This window comes from Eucyclogobius newberryi, unplaced genomic scaffold (assembly GCF_026437365.1).
Source record: "Eucyclogobius newberryi isolate DKJ021-1_F unplaced genomic scaffold, fEucNew1.0.hap1 SCAF_17, whole genome shotgun sequence".
In the NCBI taxonomy this organism is placed as follows: Eukaryota; Metazoa; Chordata; class Actinopteri; order Gobiiformes; family Gobiidae; genus Eucyclogobius; species Eucyclogobius newberryi.
The window spans coordinates 10,873,700-10,897,106 of NW_027315801.1; the positions used below are offsets into that span (position 1 = coordinate 10,873,700).

Below are 23,407 nucleotides of genomic sequence, written 5' to 3' on the forward strand. Positions count from 1 at the left end.
AGAGAGAGAGAGAGAGAGAGAGAGGAGGATATTGATGAAACTTACATGACCTGTGTATGTCGTTAACGTTAGTGTTAAACATAACGGTAATAAAAGCACTTTTTTTTTCTCCTTGTAAAATAATTATTTTTGTTAACATGTCCAAAATGCTAATCAAGCAAAACGACTTGTTCTCTAGTTTTTATTCATATTTTCTATGTGAATGTCTCGTTTTTTATTCAATTCATGTGCAGTTGCTTACAAGAAAAATATAATTGTGGCAAAGCCTAAAATGAAAGCCAAAATTGATGATTGAACGATTTGTTTAATTTTGTTGTTCTGTTTTTTTAAATCAACATTTAAAAATCCAGAAATGCCTGACACATGTCACCGAGGTGTTTTTGATGATCAGATCCCAATTGTGCATTTAAAGACCCCAGAATTCCATCTAATTATTTTATTCATCTGATTTGTCAACGTTCATGATGCACGTTACACATCCATTTAAACTCTAACCTTTTATTTTCCTTTTTTAAGTGATCATCTTTTTTCTAGAGTTTGAGCTGGTGGTTGCTTGTATCCATGTGATCACTGGTCACCACCTTCCCTACGAGCGTCTGCACGTAGGGGGCGCGGTCATGTGTATGGGACCTCCCCCGCCATACGTCACATACCGGAACAAGGAAATGTATTTTTTAGAGAGCGCACTCCATGGATCTATTACAAAGACAAACTAAAAGTAATGATTATTGTATGTAACCAAGTATTTGGGTGTCAGCAGTTGGAGGTGAACACGTAGTCTTTAATCAATGTCTTTGGCGGACCCGATCAGTAAGTAGCGCAAACAGTCAGCCTGCGCCACCGGCTGTGAAAGCGAATCAAGTGTCGTATTTAAACAGTCCACTCCACTCCACAGAAAAGAAACGAAAAGTCATGGGTGCAGCCCCGTCCAGCAGCTCATCCTTGGTCCCAGCAAATGAGTCTCCGTCCATAGATTCACTTTTAGAGTTACCTGTAAGTATGGACGTGAAGGGCCTGTGTTGTGTTGGACATCGATGGAGCCAAAGGTTTTAAGTTGAAATCAACTGGAATTCTGCTTTCAAACAGGCAACTCAAATGCTTTCTGATTGGATAATTACCTTGAAATGAAATCAGGTTAAAATGTTTAAATAAAATAAAAAATTTGTAATGCAGATTTCTGAAAAGGTTTTGACAAGGTTTATTTGAATTTAACATTTTAACCCGATTTCATATCTGGCGACCTAAAATGCGTCATTTAAATATCCCATAAACAGAAGTAAGCAAGTTGCCATTAAAACCAAAAGGGCTCTATATAATGTGCTATGACAGATTAAAGAAGCACACGTTCAGTTGTGATTGTTCTGCTCTGTAGGAAGTCTAGTGTTTTTAAAATGATTGTTCTGCTTTTCCCCCAGGTGCATTCTGTTCCTTTGGAGATCGTGGAGGAGATCTTCCATAATCTACCTCATGATCGGGTGATACAACATTGTCGTTTAGTGTGTAAACAATGGAAAGAAGTGGTTGACAGTGAGTCTCTGTGGAGGGAGCGATGCAGAAGAGAGGGCTTGTTGCCTCGTGATGTGACCAGGACCCCCGATGACTGGAGAATGTATTATGTGTTATGCAAGAAGAGGAGAAATCTACTGAAGAATCCCAAAGCAGAAGGTACGTTCATATGCTTCATGTATTTGTATTGGTTGACTTAATTTTCCTTATTTAGAAATTTGAGTTAACCTATCCTTAAACCGGTGCCTCAGGGCAACCGCAGGGTGACTGATGTGTGTAGCACCCGGGGACCCATCTCAGAGCTTGTTGAGTGCCTCAGTTAGAAGGCTTTGCATATGTGTGCTGGAATTGTGTTAGCAACAACAAAGTATTTTTTTATTTTACAGGAAAGTTTAAGTATTGGCGAATTCTGGAAAATGGAGGTGACCGCTGGAAAATCGAGGATGTCATGGAGCAACATCCAAATGCAAATGTCCAGAAAAACTTTGTGACCTCTTATCAGTGAGTTTGAAATATTGTTTTGGTGTCAGTGTATCATCTAAAATACAAATTAAATGAACATTTTCAAATACTTTAGAATGTGTTTGATGTCGCAAGAAATTAATTTGACCTCGGAAGGTTACAACTCTTCATTTATGGACCGGTTTCAGCCTCCAATCAAAATTACTGACTGGTGAGAGAGAATTTTTGTTCAACAAAATGCCAATAAGGAGTTTACCTTACCTTAAGCCTAATAAAAATGTTCTTGTATGCTGCTTTTGTGTTGATCATGACAGGTATGCAGCACGTTGGGATTGTGCTTGCAAATATATAATCAAAGTGGAGTTACTTGACGAGAATAAAAGGTGCTTACAGAAATTCGAACCAGCGGCAGTTGACTTGGACCAGGGGGAGAATCAGTGGTATCAGGTGAATGTAAACTTCACACGGGGCAAAATCTATGGTCGTTCAATCAATGTTTTAAGTCTCACTGATATTTTCCTTGTCAGACGACGCATGTATTCACAAACTATGGTCCAGGAGTGAGGTACCTTAATTTTGTCCATGGAGGAAAAGACCGTCAGTTTTGGGCGGGATGGTATGGCGTCCGTGTCACTGACAGCAGCGTGGAAGTCTGTCCTGAAGTTTAATAATGTCGTTCATTCTGCCTTTTGACCAAATGTTTTAAATGTAATGGCACTTTATCATTGTTGCCTCTTTAACCTGTTAAGCAGCAGTCAAGTCGAGCTGAAAATGAAGTAATATTTGATTAGTCTGATAAGTATCGCTCTGCTCTGCTTCAGTGTTAAAGGAGCTAATCTAATCTATGATACTTAATCATTTCACTCCAAGTACCACCTAAGAAAATATTTGACCCTCCAAAGTACAGTACCCCCAGATCCAAGGCAGGAGTATTGTAAACCAGGTCTTTAAAATATGATTTGGTTGACTATGATCACATTTGCTATACTAGTTTTACGCAAGGACAAAGATATGGATTGACTCGTACCACCTGAAAGAGCTCCGGTGGCACAAGTATTTTGCTTGTAATACAATACGTTTGCATAAATCCATGTCCAATAGAAATTTAAAGGTGTACTATAACTTTTCTGCTGGAAGGTTTGCCTCCTGCTTTTCTCCATGGAGATGTTATTTGGTTTGCCTGGAATGTTTTACGGTTGGGTATTTTCACTTTATTTCCTCAAATGCCTTGAATAACATTCTTACTGTAAACCGCTCCAAAGATCAGACCTGTTACTCAAGCGAGCCGGTGCAGACCCTCCACAATAAAGGTTACATTTTTAAATGTTTAATGCAAAAAGACATGCAACTCATCTTCAGTATTTTTATAGCTATAACAAAGCTAAACACTTGTTTCTCGCTTATAGTTATCCTGATATTTACGAAGCAAATGGTTTGTTAAAGTATAATCAAATTATTTTTAAATTCATGGCTTATATAAAAACAAATTAATGGAAACATGTATGGATTCCACTGTTGTATTGTTACTTTGTAATACAATCTTGTATTAATCAAGTCAGGGTCATAAATGTAATTGTAATACATCAGTGTTGGTTATTCATGTCATTTCCATTGCACTATTTTCTAATGTTGCATAAAAACATGTTCAACACAGTTTCAAGTTGTTTATTACATAATTATATTGCTTAAGATACAACAATTCGAGATAAAACTCAAGCCAAAGAGTTCATTTTGATTGATCACTAATAAGTTATGTGGTTGGGTATTTACAAGTCAAACTAAAACATTTAATGTAAGATTAAAAAAAAATGAAATCTGTTGAATGTATCAGCTCTTAAACTTCATTTGGCTAACTGGCATGCGTGACAGCACTTTACAGTCTCATTGCTGTGTTGATTTAAATTGTCCAAAGCCACAAACCAGGTGATATACACTATAATAATTCACTAATCGATGTGTAAAATCTGGTTTAAATATATGAAACTTGTTTTCATAGCAAATTAAGGATAATACATTGTGACCTGCAAACCTTTAAAATTGGTTAAGACCATTGTTCAGATGTTGTAAAACAAATTAAAAGACACAATATTAAAATGTTAAAATTGCTTTCCAAACTCAGTCTAAAATTGTGTGTAAGTTGTCAGGGAGCATGCATTATATCTTGCTTCTTAGTGGAATGTGCAAATCAGTATTTCTAACCAAAATATGGCTTCTTTAGAACGGAGTCTTTAGAGTAGGACACATTTACGTCTTTTCTTAGGTTCAGGTGGCTCCAGGGCAGCCAGTATTGCCTCATCAAACACATTCTTTAACCCTTTCTGTGGAGAGAAAACATGCATGTTCAAAACAGCTGTTCCCCTCAAAGGAAAATGTGATTAAAACTGTTAAAAGCAAAACAGGCTTGAGAAAGGGAAAGAAATGAAGCAGAGCAATCAAAATGTTCCTTTATTTAAATCGTATTATACAAGACTTTACCCATGATACGGTCTCTGAGCAGACAAACAGCTAAATGGAAAATGCTGCAGCAGGTTAATGGCATGTGGTTACACCTATTTCAATACTTTTAATACTGTGTGTCTTGGGGACTGGATATAAGGTTTAAAATTCAAATGGACCCCCAAAACATTTTACTTGCACACGTGGCATCAGAGAAAATAATTTGCACTCAAAAAAGCAGCACAAGTCAAGTGTGATTGGGCCAAGTTAATAAAGAAAGCACACAAACAAAAGGAATGTTAATCAAAGTAAAAAATAGCATGGTTTCTGAAGTGACGGTTTCATTTAGAGTAAGCAGCAGACAATCGAGAGGCAAAGTGGGACACAAAACATCAGAACAAACAGCATTTTCGCTTTCTTTGAGTTTCAGGGGGCTCTAAAGCAGCTAGGATTGCCTCATCAAAAACGTTCTTCAATCCTCGCTACAGAAAGAGGAAAAGACAGACAGGCACACGCATTGTTAGGTGCAGTGGTAGCTAAATGTTATTAGTGACAGCCAATGTATTTTAGTATTGTCGAGTATTGCTGGGTTTCAGATTACATCACAACATGCGTCACAATATATAATGCCTATAATATTTTTAAAAAAGGAGCACCGTGTAACTTTTGGGGTAAAGAAGGGTCCGCCATAGGAGATGTTTTTGCTTGTCCTGGAATGTTTATGTCTAGCCCATATTCCATATTGCATTTATTATGTTAAGAGTTTTGTAGCTAAAAAATACCACAGATAAACTTTATATAGTGAGCGGGGTCACTTCTCCACAGATCTGACCTGCTCGTATCCATGGAGATCATTTTTATTCTTCCTTAAGATGGCAAGCCTCTACTCTGATAAATCTAGGCTCAAAGTGGTTTTAGTTTAGCTGTTTATATGCCTGAAAGTTGTCATCCTCTCTCAATATGAAGTAAATTATTATCATTATGTTATTATAGGGCTGCAACAAGTTAATCAATAATCGCAACTAGTCAATTATTGAAATAATCGTCAATTACTTTAGTAACTGAATAATTAGCTGGTCAATGCAAAGGTTACTAAACATGACATGAGCTGAGAAAATAAGTTTTGACTAAAATTGAGCTGCAATTGTGCAGAAATTATGCAAAAACATGTGCATTTGATTGTTTTTATCCATAAATGTACTACATCAAGATCCTCAAATGACTTCAGCTGTGTCAAATTTAGTAAAAATCTTTTCATCAGCTGACTTTTGCTTTTCAATCAATTAGTCGAAAGAATAAATCGCCTTGTTTTTACTTGTTTGTATTGTTTTTATTTGGGTCTTTTCTTGTTCCGTTAAGCACTTTCAATTACTTTATGTACGAATTGTGCTCTACAAATAAATGTGGCTTACTTGCCTACTGCTATACGTTGGAAAATTCTAGACAAAGCAACAGCATCTCCATGGCGCTTTTATTGTGAATGCTTTTAAATGATTGAAAGGGGACACGGGGGACAGTAAAATTGCTATTATTAATGTGCAAATGTCTATATTTACAATAAAATTCCAGGTTCTCGTAGCTACTGATCTAGAAGTGATTTTTCTTTGACATATTGTAATGAAAATACCATCTATTCAAAAGAAAAACGGATATATAACGAAAAATTCAAGAATCTGAAAGCCACCAATACTATAGATCCATAATATGTGTGTGCATTGATTAAACAACAACATACCTGCGTTAAGGCTGAGCACTCCACATATTTGACTGCTTTGAGGTCACGAGACAGTTTATCTGCCGTCTCGGGGACGATGGGCTTCTGTTTGTTCTTGGCTAGTTTCTCCACTGTGGAAGGATCATCTCGCAGGTCAATCTGAGTGCCTACCAACAGGAAGGGAGTCTTGGGACAATGGTGGGTAATTTCTGGAACCCACTTAAATATAGCAAGAAAAAACATGTCGATTAGACATTTGCTGTATTTTGAGTCGTAAATATAGGAGAAATGTCTTGCCTTTTCTTTAACGTTTTCAAAAGAGGATGGAGACACAACAGAGAAACAGACTAAGAAAACATCAGTCTGAGGGTAGCTTAGTGGTCGTAATCTGTCATAATCCTCCTGACCTACAAGAAAATGCCTTTTTGAATTATTGCACAAAAAATTACAAAGTTCAACCAGTATTATATTATAGACAGAATCCTACCTGCTGTATCAAACAAACCCAAGGTGTAGGGTTCCCCACCGATCATTACAGTTACTGCATAATTGTCAAACACCTGTAATAGTAAAAAAGAAACTGATTTGTTTCAACATTATAAACGTGGCTGTGTAGTCAATAATTATATGTTGATCAGAGGTCCTTTGCCTCCCCCTGTAGTCGATTAAAGACACGTCTCAACTAAAAGGGGGTGTGGCACTGCCAAAAGCGCTCAAATTTGTGAAGATCTTGCAGAAAAGAGAAATGTAACAGAAAAGTTCTACTAAGCAACATCTTCATAGGTGAAATGGGAAATTAGATAGTCCAGTCACTCCAAAAAACTCCAGCTAACGCACTCCCTACCTTCTCTCTGCTGCGATCCATATAAATCCCTTTAATCTAAATAAAATAATTGGTCAACTAGTAAAAAATGTGGTTGACTAAGACACTATCGACTGATTGATCGACTAAATGACTACAGCCCTTCTCTGTTCTATTCTCTTTATGTGCAAAATAATGAAACTAAAAGTAACTACCATATATACTTACAGTGGGTACGTATTCAGAGGGGAATTTGTTGGTGGTATACGAGATGAGGAGGCAGGTTTTACCCACGGCTCCATCACCCACCACCACACACTTTATGGTCTGCATCTCTGTTGTGCTTCTGTTGAAAGACTGGGGAGAGAAACGCAAAGAAATGTGATTATAACACAGATTAAACATCAAGGAACCCATTGATGTTAAATTAGAGGCCTTTTCATACCCAGCTGAACTCCCCAATAAACAGTAGATTAAAAAAAAGAAGAGACTTGGGGTTAATTTATTTAATTTAAGAGAATGAGGACTGGCGGCTTTATCCCAAAATACTTAGTGCAGGTCTACTCTGTACAGGGTATGTTTGGGGTTATTTTGCAAATTGTAAATTAATAGCAGGGTATGTGAATGGTAATTTGTGTGGGGGTTGATTTAATTTGAGTTATTTAATGCAGCATTCAAAAATGCTTTAATAAAAGGAATTGAACATTTAAATAAAAAGGCCTTGGTGCCTTTATAAACCTGGCAAAAGGCTTGGATGATTGACTGCTTCTGAATCCTGCAGTAAAAGCTAGTAAAATCACAACACTGCTAAATTGTGTTGATTTATTATGGAAAACATGTGCGTTTATGTCTGAATAAAACACAATCTAAGCATAGATGGCTGTATTTACATTAAAATCTGCTAAATACCAGCACAAAATAGCAGAGAGTACAGCTACATCTTTATAAAATGTTAGCTTAGCTTGTAGCTTCTGATGAGCTAGCCTTCTCTCGGAGAGTACATCCTCCGCCGGTAGATTTACGCCTCTGCACATAACGTAGGGCTAAAATGTAGAATCTGTAAATGTTTGTGCGTGTCCCAGGAGGTCTCGGAAATGCTTACGTGCTAATTTCTCGTCGTCTTTGCCCTAGATTAGCTTTCTTTCGCCGGGCGTTGGCAGCAGCAGCAGCAGCAGCAGCAGAAACTTACAGCAGATCCAGACCCAGACTCCAAAGGGAAGTCAAGCTGGCCTCAAAAACACCGGAAATCACGGTACAATCTTTATAAACGCGGCTAAAGCACATCGACGTTAAGACCCAAAGACCAAACTTGTGCGCGCGGATTCAACAGTCACTCCAACCATCACCACTGTACAGTTTTAATGACGCGTCTGAGCTTTAATAGTGAAAAGTCAAAACCCACGGCGGATTTTCCTGGGGTTTCCGGTGCCACGGTGACGTCACCCACAGCCCCCCACCTCGCACAAGTTTGTACCTTTTTATTTAATTTTATTATTTCTTAAACACAAAATTGAATACATTATATGAAACTAGGCATGCCATAAAGAAAAAAGAGAGGAGATGCTTACTGTAATAAATGTAACTGTTCCATGATATTATTTTCGTAGCTTTATTATTTAAGATGTTTTTTAGGCATTGTACCTTTATCATTTCTTCACATCTGTCAGTGGGTACGTTTATATAGCCCCCCAAAAAGCAGATAACCAGATTATTCAGATAAACCAATAACTAGATATGATTTTTGTGTGTGTTGTTTACATATGCAAAAGTGGATTTACATGTTTTATGAAGACAATGTGCAATCAACTAATGACAACTATTTCGATATTTTCCATTTCCTTTTTCCATTTCACTTTTTTTTTGGGGGGGGGGGCATAATCTTCCCTGCTAAAACCTGCACAGGTGTGAACAATCCAGAAAGAAATCAGATCAGCTGTAACTACATGACATCCGATAATGATCAGATCTTTGATTGTGCAGGTAAACATAATAGATCCATGGTAAACATTACCAGAGTGCAACAGAAAGAGCTATTACATAACTTCCTTAGCAAAACAAAAATTGGCAAATGTATACGTTCACCACCACAATACAAGACATTTATTAAGTTTCATCATATTTTCAATAAAATAAAGAACATACTGTATTTTTGTATTCCATCCAATTCAGCAGAATCCAAACAATACAGCAGATGGCGCTAAAGACCAAATTTGCAGCTTAAATAGGCAATAAGTCACATTTGCAGGGACAATACAGTGTATCTTAAAAGATTTAAGAATTGTATCAAATAAATAACCAACATATGTTTATTTCATAAAATCATACTTTAGTTTGTGATATATTAACAATCATTGTACAAAAAAACATCAACTGGTTGACAATTGCACCTGATTCTCAACTTCTCACACAAGGTACTAACTGCATGTCTATACAAAGAAAAATGTAATTCTCAAACAAATTGCAAATTTAGAGACATTTGTAAAACCTATAAAGTAGCACAGTAAAAATAAACTACTCTCAGCTGCTGTCCTTCTCTTTCTGTTCAGATATGGAAGATCCATTTTGTTCAGGGGCCGACTCCTCCGGCATGGTTGACTTCTTCTGAGTTCCTGAAAAGACACAAAGATATAACAAAAATAACATTGTTTAGGACTGGACTAAAAAACATTTAAAGACAAATCAGAATTGTAACGTTAATCTCTTTGGAACGGTTGCCCCAATGGTTGTGGCTCTGCATCTGATGTTTGTGCATCTGATGTATGTGTAGCGGCGGGGTACTTGTGTGTACTTTATGTGTTCAAACCATTGTCAAATGTTGTGTTGTCCTTCTCCAGGGGGCTAAATTAGTCTAATGTTAAGACTAAGGCTAATTTTGGTGCAATGCATCAAATGGAAACATGTAAGTTCTTATTGTACATGGTCCCAAATTGCTACTAGTAATAACAGCAGGAGTGGGTTACCTGTCAGGTAGTTTCTGTGCATTCGGTGGAAAAACAGGAGTCCAATAAATATAATGAAACCAAGGCAAGCAATGATAACTCCACAAAGCAAGAAACTGTAGCTGCCTTTAGTTTGAATCATCTGTGAAAGACAGTACAATAAATATGGTGTAAAACATTTTTTAAAAAAGGTTTATCTCAACATCACAGTTACTACAGACTTACCTGGCCTACAAGAACCTGCATTACCATCTCCCCCATCCCTGCACTTGTCACTAAAACAGAAGTGGCACATCCTGTGGAGAGACAAAAAACAACAGTAGTTTGTTTTCGGATTATAGACTGGAAGAAGATTCTAGATTGTAGTCATGGTGTCTGTTTTTCAATTGGGGGAGATGCAAGTGTTGGATAGTATTTGTTTTAAAATATTAATGTTGAATACTGAATGGTCAAATATTGAACCTGATAATTTATAATAGTGATTATAATAATAACACTTGTAATGCACTTTACAGGTTTGACAAAGCCTCTCAAAGCACTACGCTGTCATTAATATTTCACTGGAGATAGATACAGTAAGTACTGCTATACGGTCTCCATGGACACAACAGGTGATGAATCATCCACCAGCCCCTTTAAGTACTTCGCATCTTTTTCAATAGCTATATTATTGGGCTGGAAACTTAATGAGGTGCGATGACACAATCCCGATCAACAATCAGGCCTGTATGTAGTGATGTCATCTGAAAATCAGCGATACCTTGGTAATCCAGGATGTCCTCAGTGTAGGAGAGCATACAGGGGAAAATGCTGCTGAGGAAAAGCCCACACAAACAGGTGCCAACGAACAGAAAGACACTGCTGGTATAGAAGATGAGCAACATGAGCACCGTCACGATAGCACCTGCCTGGAAATGAAAAACAAACCTCTGAGCTTCAAGTGTTTGTGGCATCATTACCGTGAGCGTGTGGATGCATAAATGACGTTACCAGGTTAAACAACAGCAATCTGATTGGCTGGAATCGGTAGGAAAGAGGAATAGACAACAGGCGTCCAGCTGTGATGGCGGCCCAAAAAATACTGGCCAGGTAACCAGCAATCTTGTGTGGGATGTACATGGGTGGACTCACAGCATAAGTGTACACAAAGCCGGCATATGCTCCCTGCAAAACAGAGACAGTTACTACATGGGTGAAATCATACACAAGAACTGTATTGCTACTAACATATTACTTGAGTAAGATTAAAAAGTAAATTACAAGTACAGGTACACATGTTCAGAAATCTACTCACTCCATTATTTTCTCCTTTTATTCCTTAACTTATCTTATGTTCTCCCTGGTCCTGCTTGTGCTTTGTGTTTTTTTTGTTTTTTTAAGTATTATTATGTTTTTCTGTTGCTGTTGGTATTGTTCTTGTGTTGCTTTTGTTGTTCTATGTTCTAAAAAAAAATCTACGCAAAAAAGTAATATTACCACAAAAAGATATACTCAATTACAGTAACGTGAGTATTTTTAACTAGTTCCTTTCAGCCCCTTACGGTGACTTTTATTAGGAATTAAAGTATGAGATTAATTGAGTAAAAACATTTAATGGACACAATTAACAATCATTTAAAGGTGCACCTGGTCCACCACAGTCGTGTCATTGTGGAGATGTTATTTTAGGCCGTAATTAAAAATACATTCTCAAATGCATTACCTACCACAATACCATCCGTCATAAAAAGCACCAGTCCGCCAAGAATATGAATCATAAAGAAAGACACAGGCAAACCACGCAGGTTATCGTTCTGACAGCAGCTGAAGATATCCCCGTGACCTGTTTCAAAGCAGAAGTCACAAATGACAAAGGCGGGGAACGACTGGACATTTTCATGCAAATCTACGGCTGACCCACCTCCTGTCGAGTGTTCTGCCGGCTCCACTGCCCCCTGGCCTTGCTGGGTTTCCATGGCCAGTTCATCTTTGTCCAGGAGACGAGGTGTGCCACTGGGGCAACAGGGGATCAGCTGCTCCCGATACATCAGGTATAAGACGGCGAGAGGTACGGGAAGCTACACGTGCACAATTTGAAAAGCCTTAAGTGATCGAGATTAGGGGTGGGCAAAAGTACGTCAATTTGACAGAAAAGTGCTATGTTTAAGCATCAAACAAATGTGAAATCATTGTAATATTATACCCATAAAAGTGAAGAAATATCACTTTCTTTTTTTTCTTCACACCATATGATAGATTTTTCAATATATTGCCACCTCTAATCAAGATCAAGTTTTATTCATTTTAAAACGTCAATAATCAGCTTGGCTCTTTTTAATCGAGAATGTTCTTTGGAGACGAGTTCAGATTTGAGGGAAGAAACGTGACTTTTTCTGTGTTGAATGGCTTATTAAAAGTCTATCTTCATTATGTTCAGAATATCAATATTGAAAGCAATGTTAGGAAAATTTAGTTTTTGATACATTTCTGTCATATTGTGTGAGTGTGTGTTATATTCAGACCATTTATCTGTAAGGGCAAATCAACCACTAGAAATACATTTAATTGGTTGGTTTGAATAAGAAGGGCTGTATAAATAGCTATAGGTAATATGCATATACTTTATGGGTTTGAACAAATTAAGCATCTAAAGCCCCTGTTTCAGAGAGAAAAACTCATATATTTGTTGAGTTTGGAGTTGTTTTGTTGTTTTTCATATTGTATTTACTGTATTTTCCGCACTATAAGGCGCACTTAAACGCCTTAAATGTTCTGAAAAAACAACAGTGCGCCTATAGATGGATTAATCGTGGTTGTGCTTACTGACCTCGAAGCGATTTTGTGTGGTACACGTTTTGCTTTGCTTAACGCACCTTATAAAATAGGACACGGAAAGTTATTGACTTGTATCCCCTGCTCCTATAAAGACACGTCACATCATTTCATTCTCTAAAAGCTACTGTAGACGTTCTTACATTGATGAGAGCCATGATCCAGAAAGCGTACTGCACACTGGACTCCTCTTCGGCGGCGTGAGGAGGCGCTGTGCTCTGACTGATGTTGTGCTCCATGATGGGACTGTGCCTCAGCATGTTCCTAAAGTGATGTATCATCTCCGTCTCGTTCCCCGTGTGGTTCCCGCAGCCCGATTCAGAGAGGAATGGATCAGCAATCAGCGGGCTCACCAGGGCGCCGAACCCGATGAAGAAGTGAAGCGCCTGCAGAAAGGAGAAAGAGAGGCGAGACACTTAACTTCCCCAAACTTTGCCAAAAAACCTGCTGACTACAGTGTGTTTGTAAAACCGCTTCATTTGGGAGTCATTTATATGTTAATGGCTTGTCTGGATATGTGCTGACACTAACTTACCTGGAGAAAAACAGCTGAATCTTTCTGATAGATGGTAACGAGTTGTATGTTAGCGATTGTGTCAATGATGCCCATGGCCAATCCAGAAACAGCCATAGCGATAGCCAACACAAGCACATTATTGCACCAGGGGATGATCGCAAAGATTATCGAGATGATGAGAGCCGAGACAAACAATGCTGAGAGCGCACTGAACAACCTTGAGGAGCACAAATAATATCACGTTAATGCGTTTTCTTTAGAACAAATTGGGTGTCTGAGGTTTGCGAGACTTACGTCCTCTTAAAAAACCCCCCGATAGAGCTGCCAATCAACAAACAAAACTGCTGGGCAAAGAAGACCCAGGTAATTTCACTGAGTGTGGATTGAGTTTGACATTGCAAGTCCAAAATGGTAGGTCCGAGAAATGCTATGCACAGTCCAAAGCTGAAGAAAACGCTCCAGTATGTCAGCGTGTGATGGGCATTCCTTTTGAACAGCGTTACTATCCGCTCATCCACAAACATCTTGTACACAGCGCGATATTCAGCAGGAAATGAAAGGAGCACTGCAATGATTTAAAATAAGAATATGGGTCGTGTAATGATGTCTTTTAAAGCTTTGGGCGCCCACCTCTTTTTATTGCACAACTGAAAAGGAAGTCCTCTGTAGTTAATGGGTGCACATCTTTCTCACAAACATATAAAAAGTGTCAATGATTTGCATTGAAAAAATATCCTCAGTTAGGTGTCTGTTGATATGTCCCAACTCTTCCAAATGTAACCGTGGGGAAATGAGTGACTCAACATGACACATGGGGTAACTATGATCCCTCACTAGGCCAGATCCTTCACATCACGAATCAATGGAGGGATTTCAACATTCACGTTTGTTTGATCAGCGCGTGTCCGATGTGTATGTAATAAAAACAGAATAGGTTTAACGGCATTCAAAGATTCACTTAGAATGACTTCATAGATACTTAAAGGTGCAACTTTAAGTGTTGGGGCAAAATGTTACTTGTCTTGTAGGTTGTCAGTGCCCTGGTTTTCTACATGGAGATGTTATTGCTTTTCATAGAATGTTACACAATTTGGCAATAAACTCATCTAAATCTTGAATTTATTCAGTGTGTTTTTGCTGCTCAAACAAATACCTTAAAAACGTGCATTCTTCTGACATGTATTTGCCTGGTTGCTTCACTTAATTGTGTTCATGGATATAGACAAATGAAATACTGGGGAACATTGCAGGTAAACTATTTAGAAATAGAGACAAGCAGCTGCGGGCCTTCTACATAAAACAAGTTACACAATGCACCTTTCAGTTTACTTAGACACTACTTCTGTCCTGGTTTGAAATGATTCCCTCTGCGTGTTTACAAGTCATTATTGTAAAAATCATACACCAAAGTTACTCCATGTTTTCAATGATATATCCATCAGCTGTAATTTCATGTGAATATATTGTAATTCTCATTATTTTACACCTCTTTCTATCGGAGATCACATGTTATTAATAAAGTTCTACATCATAGCTCTAGTTCTACATCTACAAAGCTGGAATTGTAAATACAAGAACTATCACTCCATCATAATGTTAAAATAGAAGATTGTGTGCCTGCATAGACTAACATCCGCGTGTTGCAGTATTAAATTAAACATTAGGACTGTTACCATAGTGATTGACAATCTAAAACTAAATATTCTATCTTTTGAATGGGGAAAAGCATTTAAAAAGAAGCCAAAACATATGAAAAAAGATCTCAGTGTCACTGATTTGCTAAAATCTCAAACTCACTGCAGTTGCCCTTCACTTTTCGGAAGTTTGTACAAAAGTCATTCATTAACACTCGTCTCCTCTAGTTGTCCTCTACTTCAAATATGGTCCAAAAAGTGACTTTGGGTAATTGTCAACTAACAAGTCTGTGCATGGAGATGTTAAAAATCAACATCTCTTTAACATGGACAGTGCATGCTCCGTGAGTGAATTATTTAAACTTTATTCTTCTATCCTTAAGGCTTAATCAAGCTTATTTATTTATTTATTTATAAGTAATTTCATGTGGTATTATATGTCAGTGTAAACATCTAGCCCATATTGACAAGTAGAAATGGGTTGTATAACATTTTTTATTAGTCACAAGTTTGATTTAAAAAAAAAGATATTTTCTTAATATCTCAATAATTGATGTGGTGCCTAAAGATATTGTTTTCATCTGAAAGTCAATACTTCACTGTTTTTCCTTGGTCTACAAGTCGATGGCATCTTTTTGTAGCCGAGCATCAAGCTGAATCAAACAGAAAACCACTGAAATCCTTCCGATCTTTAAACTTCTCACCCGATTCAACACAATTTATGTTTGCTTTCACAATTGGTTTGTTGATGAGAGCTGCACAGAAGGGCAACACATCAGGCATCGAGTGGAAAGCGGACAAAGCAGTGTCGCCACGTTGCTTCCTCCGAGTCTCATCTCCATAGCCTGACATTTAGCCAACTCTCAACACAAGGCAGTGCCAGGAATGTGATGGGAATTATAATGTCATTGCTCTATTTTCTCTCTCGACCTGTGTTGCATTTTCACACCATTTTATCTGCAGAGTGCAAGAGTCAGCCAACTAAAGATTTCGAGTGCACGTCGTTTAAGAAGCACTGATGACACAAATACAAGCCAAAATTGATTTTCAGATACTAATCATTCCTTATACATTCTATCGATTTGAAGGTCTAACAAGGATCCACTCCTGGAGAAATGGAGGATTAGACCAACTCATCAAATTGTGCTTTTTATACAGTATCTTTAGAGTATAAAGCCTTTCTGTAATATTATAACAGCAACACTGATACAAAACAATGGCATAAATATGTATCAAACAGAACACCTTAAATACTATGTCATTAAAATTGTTTGGAAATGGGGGTGAATAATATTGACAAAAATGAATAGTTTTGGAACCGGATGTGCCGTTTACCACCAAAAAATTAAATCCTGGGTTCTGGCTCGAGACCAGTTAACAGCCAGCCCAGAAATGAGAACCGGTTTCATTGGAATACTAAACCTAAATGTGACTTCTTATAGTTAGCGCTTCGCAGCAGTACAATGCCCGGCTCTGTGCGCTCTGCCTCAGCGTCGTGAGATCGATTCCTGGCTCCAATGTGCTGAATGTCCTGCCTGCTCGCACCCCCATTTCACGCAACATGGTCTGATGAAGCCAAAATCCAGGGGAAAACCGCTCCGAACCAGCCCAGAACCTATTGGTAAAAAATGGAGATGGGATCCAGAATACACACACTAATTCTTTGCAAGCATGACGTATGTGTATAAATGTGTTAAAAATATGTATAAAAAATAGAGAGATATCATTCTGGACTTTATAGGTGATGCAGGTGCTATAATCTCTATTAACGTACATATACGCATAGTTTGAGAAGCATGATGAAAATGTATACTGCCCTACGGTCTTAATTTTTTCCAACCAGTGCGTTGATTTGTGTGAAATTTGTTTGTGAATGAATGGTTTCTTGCACCGTATTTCATTGAATTGCATTAATTAGAGCAGACTAAAAATATATTTGTCCGTCCGCCTGGTGCAAAGAATGGAAAAGCCCCCTCCTCCATGTCTCTGCAGGCCAAGAATAGAGCTGGGGATACAGTAGTATGCAAACAGACGTGTCGACTGATATTCTTCGAGGTGCAGTTCATTGGATCTGGCAGCTGGTGAATGAAGCCGCGCAGACATTGGCACATATGTGGGAGTACTCAGAACATGTGACATTTCTGACAATATTGTGATATCGTTGGCATGTGTGATACTGACAAAATCTCATGGCTAAATAAAGAACACATTTTGTAACCCAGCAGAAATGTGCAAAACTATGTGTAATATTTTGGTCTGTGTCAAAAATAATCTGTCAAACATTAAAGCGCAGTTCTCTTTATGCTTTATTGTTGCCGTGAGCTCAAGATTTCAATGAGTAACTCTGAACTTGAATTACCGGCGCACATCTGGAGCCTTGTGAAGACAATGGCTTCTGTCGCCCAGCCTTCTGTCAAAGTCTTTTAAACGAATCCACTCAATCTTTGATCACAGTTTGAATAGATTATTCTGTTAACCTACGGGACTATGTGGTCTATATAGGTTTAGTAATTGATTATGTAATTGTAAAAAACATAGAAAAAGAGACGATGGTCTAAAAAGTGCACATTATGTAATATCGTGGGATCATTTATTTATTTAATTTGTCAAACTGAGAGGGAAACAGTTTCACGGTTTCAGTTGTAAGTATTAACAGAAATAACGTGTATTTTCACTTTTGAATTAAGAAAAAGAATGCAGAGGCTTTCCTTCCTAGCACAATCATCTTTATTTATTTGGGTTTAGGACAAGCACAAGAAGTTCACTTGCTTGACCTTTTCAGTTTTAGATGTAAAAAACTGGATTTCATCAACTCAATTAAAGGCACACTATGTAACCTTTCTGTTGGAGGGTCTGTTATTGCTTTGCCCAGATTGATACACAGTAAAGCATTTAACTTAACTCCTTTAATCTCCCCAGAGACCAGCAGGTGGCGCCACCAGTCCAAGGTACAGGTCAGATCTCCGAAGAGGCGAGCCTGTTTACAAAAAGAATGCATGATTTTCAGGACTGTTTTTTTGCAATAAAACACTTATAATTGAATAAATGCCTGATAAATATGTTTAATGTCTTACTGTGGAAGATTCCAGGCAAAGTAATAGTATCTCCACGGAGACAGAAAAGTTACATAGTGCCCCTTTAAAATAAACAACTTTTTCATATGAATACCTTCCCATAAGTGTAACATATCTTCCGTGTATGTGTTTGTGTTGCTGCAGCCGACTGAGCAGTGATCTAGTGCAAATGGCTGACTTACACGTTCAATTAAAACAAGCACAACAAGGATTAGTCTGACAGTGGGGTGGATTTCCTGAGGCGGATGTGACAGAGCCTCTCAATGAGCTGACACAGGCACAGAAACCGAGCAGTGTGCCTATATTTTCCACGGATAATGTGCTTTGTCAGTACATCAGCGCCGATCATCATATGAATGCTATGATAGAGTGCTCGACCTCAGTGGATGGAACGAGACTCGAATTAAAAAAGCAAAACAAAAAAACCAAACAATGCATCTTTACAGGGCCAATCCTGCGCTGAGAAAAATGCGAGTCTGCTTTGTTCCCCTTGAAGGTTTTCTGTCAGAGCCGGAGACAGGCTAACTCAAGCATACAACTGTCTAGTAATATATGTTTGTACACACAGCCATACACGGCCTGCACAATGGTGATTTATTCCTTTCTGTCATAAGCTGTCTGTCCCCGTGCCCCTCCTCCCCCTTCGCCTCTCCACCGACACAGTTGTAGAGAGCAGAGCAGTGATGCGTGTCTTAGTGAAACCTGGTGAATAGTAATGAACTGTGGCTGTGTCTATTTGAAGGAAAGGCAAGAAGAGGGAGAAGCAGGGGAGAGGGGTGCAGAGGGGGGAGCAGGGAAAATGGTGCCTTTTGTAGCACTGATACAGGTTTGTGTGACATTTAAGGTGGACTGAAATACCTTTTGTTTAGTGTTGGCTAAATCTGACACTTTAACAAAAATGAACGGAGGGGCACCTGGTTTCGTCTAATTGGTGCTTGGTTTCAGAGGGTGTGATGAGGTCATGCCCTCAGTGTTGACGGGACAAGAGCCAAGTTTGCCTAATGATCATTTCCAATTGTCAATAATCAATGTAGGTCTTTGTAAATGAAAAGTAAAAGCAGTAAACACAGACTCTTATGTGTTTTTTTAATGGACTTATCCCCTTGTATTTACATAAAAATACTCCACAAAAGTTGCACTTGATAATTTCTCTTGGTGACTCGACCTTGAGCTTTATGTATTAAAACAAAAATCTGCTTAATAGCCACCTTACCTGCCCACCATTAAACATTGTAGACCTAAAGCCGTGATGTCATCTGTAACCCAGCCAAACAGCATAAACAAAAACAGTATCTTTTCACTGCTTGTTTGTTCTTACCTCATTATACAGTAGCTCATTCTTGAGGCATTCAGAGAAGCGGGAGGGAGAGGCTGTGGGGTAGAAGGGGGGGGAGGTATTTGTAGACGAAATGGACCAAAAGGGGGAGACTACTGGAGAGACGGCACCTGCTGTCTTCATCGCAGCCTCAACAAACAAGAATCTCACCCTGGAACAGCTGGACAAAGAAACAAAGCCTCCAGGTTACAGTGCGGTGAATATTATTATGCAAAACTGATTTACCATTGACAAAGCATAAGTTGTGGATGATTTTTTGATAGGAACGCTAAAAAGTGTCTGGATATTCAGCAAGTGCATGTGTGTGGAGATCAACTGGAGTGCCAGGCAGGACTGAAAGGAAGAGAACCAACACAATAGTTCACCCCCTACCTTAGCCCCTCTTTTATCCGCTCCATCCAAGGCTCGCGGGCACGCTGCCAAGTTGGAATCTTAAGAACTCATTCAAACAAAACCCCAAAGAAAAGGACTAGTTTTAAACCAATTCCCTCTCTCATTTTTAAAAAACATTTCCCACGTGAAGAGAGATTTTTTTTCCAGTGACATTGCATCTGAGAGGGGAGGGAGGCGGGCGCGGATTTGTAGAATTGCCATTCATGTAACGTTTCTTCAGATTCATGGTTCGGCTGTGCAAGTGTGATCTCCCCCTTTCTCCTTCTCCCTCTCTCACTCTCCTCTTTTTCATTCTGCTTTTGCTCTGTCCGTCCACATAGTAACTCCACCCCCCGCTATCCATTGTCTTGCTTCCATACAGTATGAAGCCAGGAGGGGATGCCGTGTACTACTCGCTCTGGCTGGGGGGACGAGGGAGAGCAAGAAGGTAAGAGTTAAAGATTTACAGCATTTGGGGTGTTTTCGGTCCTCTAAATGTGTTACTTGTTATATAAAAAGCTGTTTTCATTCACTAAAGGGGAGAAGATTAGCGACAGAGCTGCTTGTACAGGCTGTGTGTGTTGCTTTGCCCAGTCTGCATAGTGAAAGTATGTGGTTTGCCTTTTGTGTTCAGCAACATAACCTAATCTATGATCATTTAATAGTAGAACTTACCTTTTCATCCGTCAATAAACTATGACATCTTTAATCTAATCACGGCATATGTAATCCTGGTATTTTAAATTGGCTTTTATCAAAAAGGACCATGTTCAGGGATTACAGCTAATCCTCCCCGTGGTTGAGATTCACCTTCTAGTCTGGACCCAGTCTGACTCCAGGCTTTACTAATTTATGCTGGGACATGCGTGAAGCTGCCAGGAGCACTGAGGCTGCGAGCGGTTTCCCACCTGCAAAACACAGCTCGATTACACCTCATTATGCCAAAGATTAAAACATTAGACAATAGAGATGTGTGGGCTGAAGTTTAGAATTGAGACAAAGAAGGGCAGGTACGAATTCAGCTGTTCAGTTTGCTGTTTTTTAAGACATTATATCTGCAACTGCTGCTACATGAAACAAAAACTGGCACGAAGTTCAATGTCTTTTTTTATGTTAACACAATAAACAAAGGTAAGATAGGCTGATGGATGAGAATAGAGGAGAAGAGCTGATTAAAAATACAAATGAAAAAAGTTATATAGTAAACTTTCAAATAAAGGTATAATGTTATATTTCTGCTCTTTTGAAAGTCATTTTATAAACATCTCACATTTGTCAGATAATTAAACCTAAACTGATATGTTTAAAGACACTTTTCTGTTGGATTTACATAAAATGGTCTGAATATTGTTATCAGAAAATAAAAGAAGATAAAAATATATTTTGTCAATATCGCCCAACTTTACTCACTTTATTCGTAGAAAACAGTGGTACTATTCAATTATGCTGGTTGTTATTAGTCATAGATGAATAGAATATAGTTTGTGGACATAAATTCAAACAGAAAAAAATGAGTTCAACTTCAAAAATAGTGGATATATGAACATTTTCCCTGACAGTTTGAACATGTGTCTGTAGGTCTGTCGTGGTGAAGTTGTAAAAAGTAGGTTTGAACATAGAAGTGGCAGAAATCTTGTTTGGGGCTTATTCTTAAACAACTTGAAACAGGTGCATAAAAGATGGTTGTCCCAGCATCGGGCCGCTGTGGCACTGTAGCACAGGGAGCTTTGTGTGCCTGTTCAAAAAATGGAGACTGTCTCAATGGGGCTTTTGTTGTGGGAGACGGAGAAACCAAAAGCACAAGAAACACTGACTGACAAATACCTGCCCCTCTGAGCCTCAAATACCACAGCAATGCACTTGATACAAAGTCAACAAATGCCCCCTCTGTCTTCCAAAGTAGACTATTTCATCTCTGTTCGCAGGATTTTTCCATGTTTTCATAAAGACTACTGGTTTCGGAGGTAGACTGCTGGTCAAACAGAATGAATATGGTGAGCAGGAATGTCCAGGGCATGTTTGTATAATTACTTCAAATGCAAATACCTCTTAGCTACACCCCAGCACAGTTGCATGCAGGACAGTGCACTCAATCTAGTTTTTTATCAAGATTGAGCTTTTGTCATTTCTAATCCTCAATGATATGCTTGGCTTGTTATAAATCGAGAGGTTTGTTCATCCTGGAAAAGATTAAAAGTCTGTTGTGTTTATATTCAGGAAATTCATATTGAAAGACATTTTCATTTGTTTTTAGTAAAACTAAAATGGTGTCATATTACACATTGTTACATACAAAAGCTGTACTTAAAGGCACAATATGTAACTTTCTGGAGGTGGAAAGTCACCTGCAAAATTCAATGGAAATGGAAAGTTAAAATACTTTGGAATGTTCTCCATGCAGATATAGATAAGTTTAATGCCATACTGTGGAATATTATAGCTAAATGAACAAGAAGTAGGAGTCAATTTTGTGGAGATGTAGCCTGCTCACAATAAGGACACAGTTTTTTTCTTTTTTTTAGTAAAGCAAAAATGCTAAAAAAAACATAAAAAATGAAAGAAATATGCATTTGTTTTAGTCTATTTTTTGACAGAAACTTTACCTACAGTGCCTTTAAGTAAAAGTACAAAGATCCAATGAAAAATACTGCTAAATACTAAAGTACTCAGTAATTAATATGATTTGAAATGTTACAAAGTGCAATTACATAGCCAGATTTAAGCATACTGCAAGTAAGTCATTAAAAAATCTACTCAAAAAGACTAATGTGACTATTTGCGATTGGTACTTTATTCTACTCAGCCACATATTGATTTAGAGATAAAGATGCATGGTTGCACACTGTTTTGTTTGCAGAAATGTTTAGTAACCATAAACAGGCTTTGAAGCTTTCTCTGGATGAATTAAACTGCTGAGGCGGCGCTATTCTTTGCGTTTGGGAAAGTTATGTCGAGTGCAATACAAACAGACTTTACATTACAGAATCACTGCAGAAGTTTCATATGAGAAATGACACTGATATTACCTGAAAGCAAGTTGCTCCCTTGAACTTGATTTTAAAAACTACAATCGTTTCCAGTAATAATTATAATCTAACAAATCCATTTAAATCCATTTCTTTCCATCCAAACGACCTCCTGTGATTGCATTGTTTGTTTTACAGCCAGTATAAGAAGTGACGCCACAGCTGTGTCTTATGGCTTTCTATTCCTATGTGAGTTCTTTCTGTAATTTCACGTAGGGTTCAAAGCCATGGGATTCTCAGTGGGCAAACACCAGAGCCTGATCATGTTTTATACACATTTGTACATAATAAAGGTGACAACTTATTCATGACTAAATGTAGCAACTAAACCGTACAGCAATAGACCATTTTAGAGAGAAGAAGTATAACAATGAAATGCTATGACAATGTTTTTCTTCTTTTTTTTACTGTTGAAATGGACTTTTTTGGGACAGTTCAATTCACACATTTGATTGTGAATGCTGGTCACTTTTATTGAATTGCCTTATGAGTCAATGGCCTGAATCTATACCTTCACTTGAACTAATGTATATTGATGCTGCACTTTGCTATAATTAAATATGTTGAAATGTATTTATGTGTAATTTAAGGTGCATTATGTGACTTTTCAAGGGAGTAACCAGTCATTTGCTTGACTACATGGAAATGTTATTTTTAGTAGTGTTTTGACAATCCTAAAATGTCAAACTCTATTTTGACACAAAGGAAAAGGCTTGATACTGATGTCAATACCACATTCATTTAAACAATGGGCTGTCAATTCAACACAAAATAATAC

The 23,407-nt window shown here is 38.1% G+C and overlaps 3 protein-coding genes across 6 annotated transcripts; 1 reads left to right on the top strand and 2 right to left on the bottom strand.

Moving 5' to 3' along the window:
* The first annotated feature begins 684 nt into the window (after nucleotides 1-684).
* Nucleotides 685-3,443, top strand: LOC140362843 (F-box only protein 6-like). Its single transcript, XM_072449087.1, has 7 exons — nucleotides 685-810; nucleotides 896-993; nucleotides 1,416-1,665; nucleotides 1,893-2,007; nucleotides 2,084-2,179; nucleotides 2,283-2,415; nucleotides 2,496-3,443. The coding sequence occupies exons 1-7, from the start codon at nucleotides 789-791 to the stop codon at nucleotides 2,634-2,636; spliced, it is 855 nt and encodes a 284-aa protein (XP_072305188.1). The 5' UTR covers nucleotides 685-788; the 3' UTR covers nucleotides 2,637-3,443.
* Nucleotides 3,444-3,986: 543 nt separating this feature from the next.
* On the bottom strand, nucleotides 3,987-8,304 carry LOC140362844 (cell division control protein 42 homolog). Of its 2 annotated transcripts, none has more exons than XM_072449088.1 (6): nucleotides 8,023-8,304; nucleotides 7,149-7,266; nucleotides 6,606-6,678; nucleotides 6,416-6,525; nucleotides 6,140-6,337; nucleotides 3,987-4,286 (listed from the first exon to the last, which is right to left on the bottom strand). In XM_072449088.1, exons 2-6 carry the CDS (start codon nucleotides 7,251-7,253, stop codon nucleotides 4,197-4,199), a joined length of 576 nt encoding a protein of 191 aa, XP_072305189.1. In that variant the 5' UTR covers nucleotides 7,254-7,266; nucleotides 8,023-8,304; the 3' UTR covers nucleotides 3,987-4,196. The 2 variants fall into 2 exon arrangements, with proteins under 2 accessions (XP_072305189.1, XP_072305191.1); XM_072449090.1 differs by lacking the exon at nucleotides 3,987-4,286 and adding an exon at nucleotides 4,398-4,886.
* Nucleotides 8,305-9,204: 900 nt separating this feature from the next.
* On the bottom strand, nucleotides 9,205-21,568 carry mfsd4ab (major facilitator superfamily domain containing 4Ab). 3 transcript variants are annotated; one of them, XM_072449092.1, is made up of 12 exons: nucleotides 21,428-21,552; nucleotides 20,414-20,511; nucleotides 19,214-19,391; nucleotides 13,206-13,404; nucleotides 12,814-13,056; nucleotides 11,760-11,916; nucleotides 11,566-11,681; nucleotides 10,850-11,023; nucleotides 10,620-10,767; nucleotides 10,085-10,155; nucleotides 9,881-10,001; nucleotides 9,205-9,529 (listed from the first exon to the last, which is right to left on the bottom strand). In XM_072449092.1, exons 3-12 carry the CDS (start codon nucleotides 19,231-19,233, stop codon nucleotides 9,438-9,440), a joined length of 1,341 nt encoding a protein of 446 aa, XP_072305193.1. In that variant the 5' UTR covers nucleotides 19,234-19,391; nucleotides 20,414-20,511; nucleotides 21,428-21,552; the 3' UTR covers nucleotides 9,205-9,437. The 3 variants fall into 3 exon arrangements, with proteins under 3 accessions (XP_072305193.1, XP_072305194.1, XP_072305192.1); XM_072449093.1 differs by lacking the exon at nucleotides 20,414-20,511 and having other exon boundaries at nucleotides 21,428-21,568; XM_072449091.1 differs by lacking the exons at nucleotides 19,214-19,391; nucleotides 20,414-20,511; nucleotides 21,428-21,552 and adding an exon at nucleotides 13,482-13,827.
* Between the last annotated feature and the right edge of the window lie 1,839 nt (nucleotides 21,569-23,407).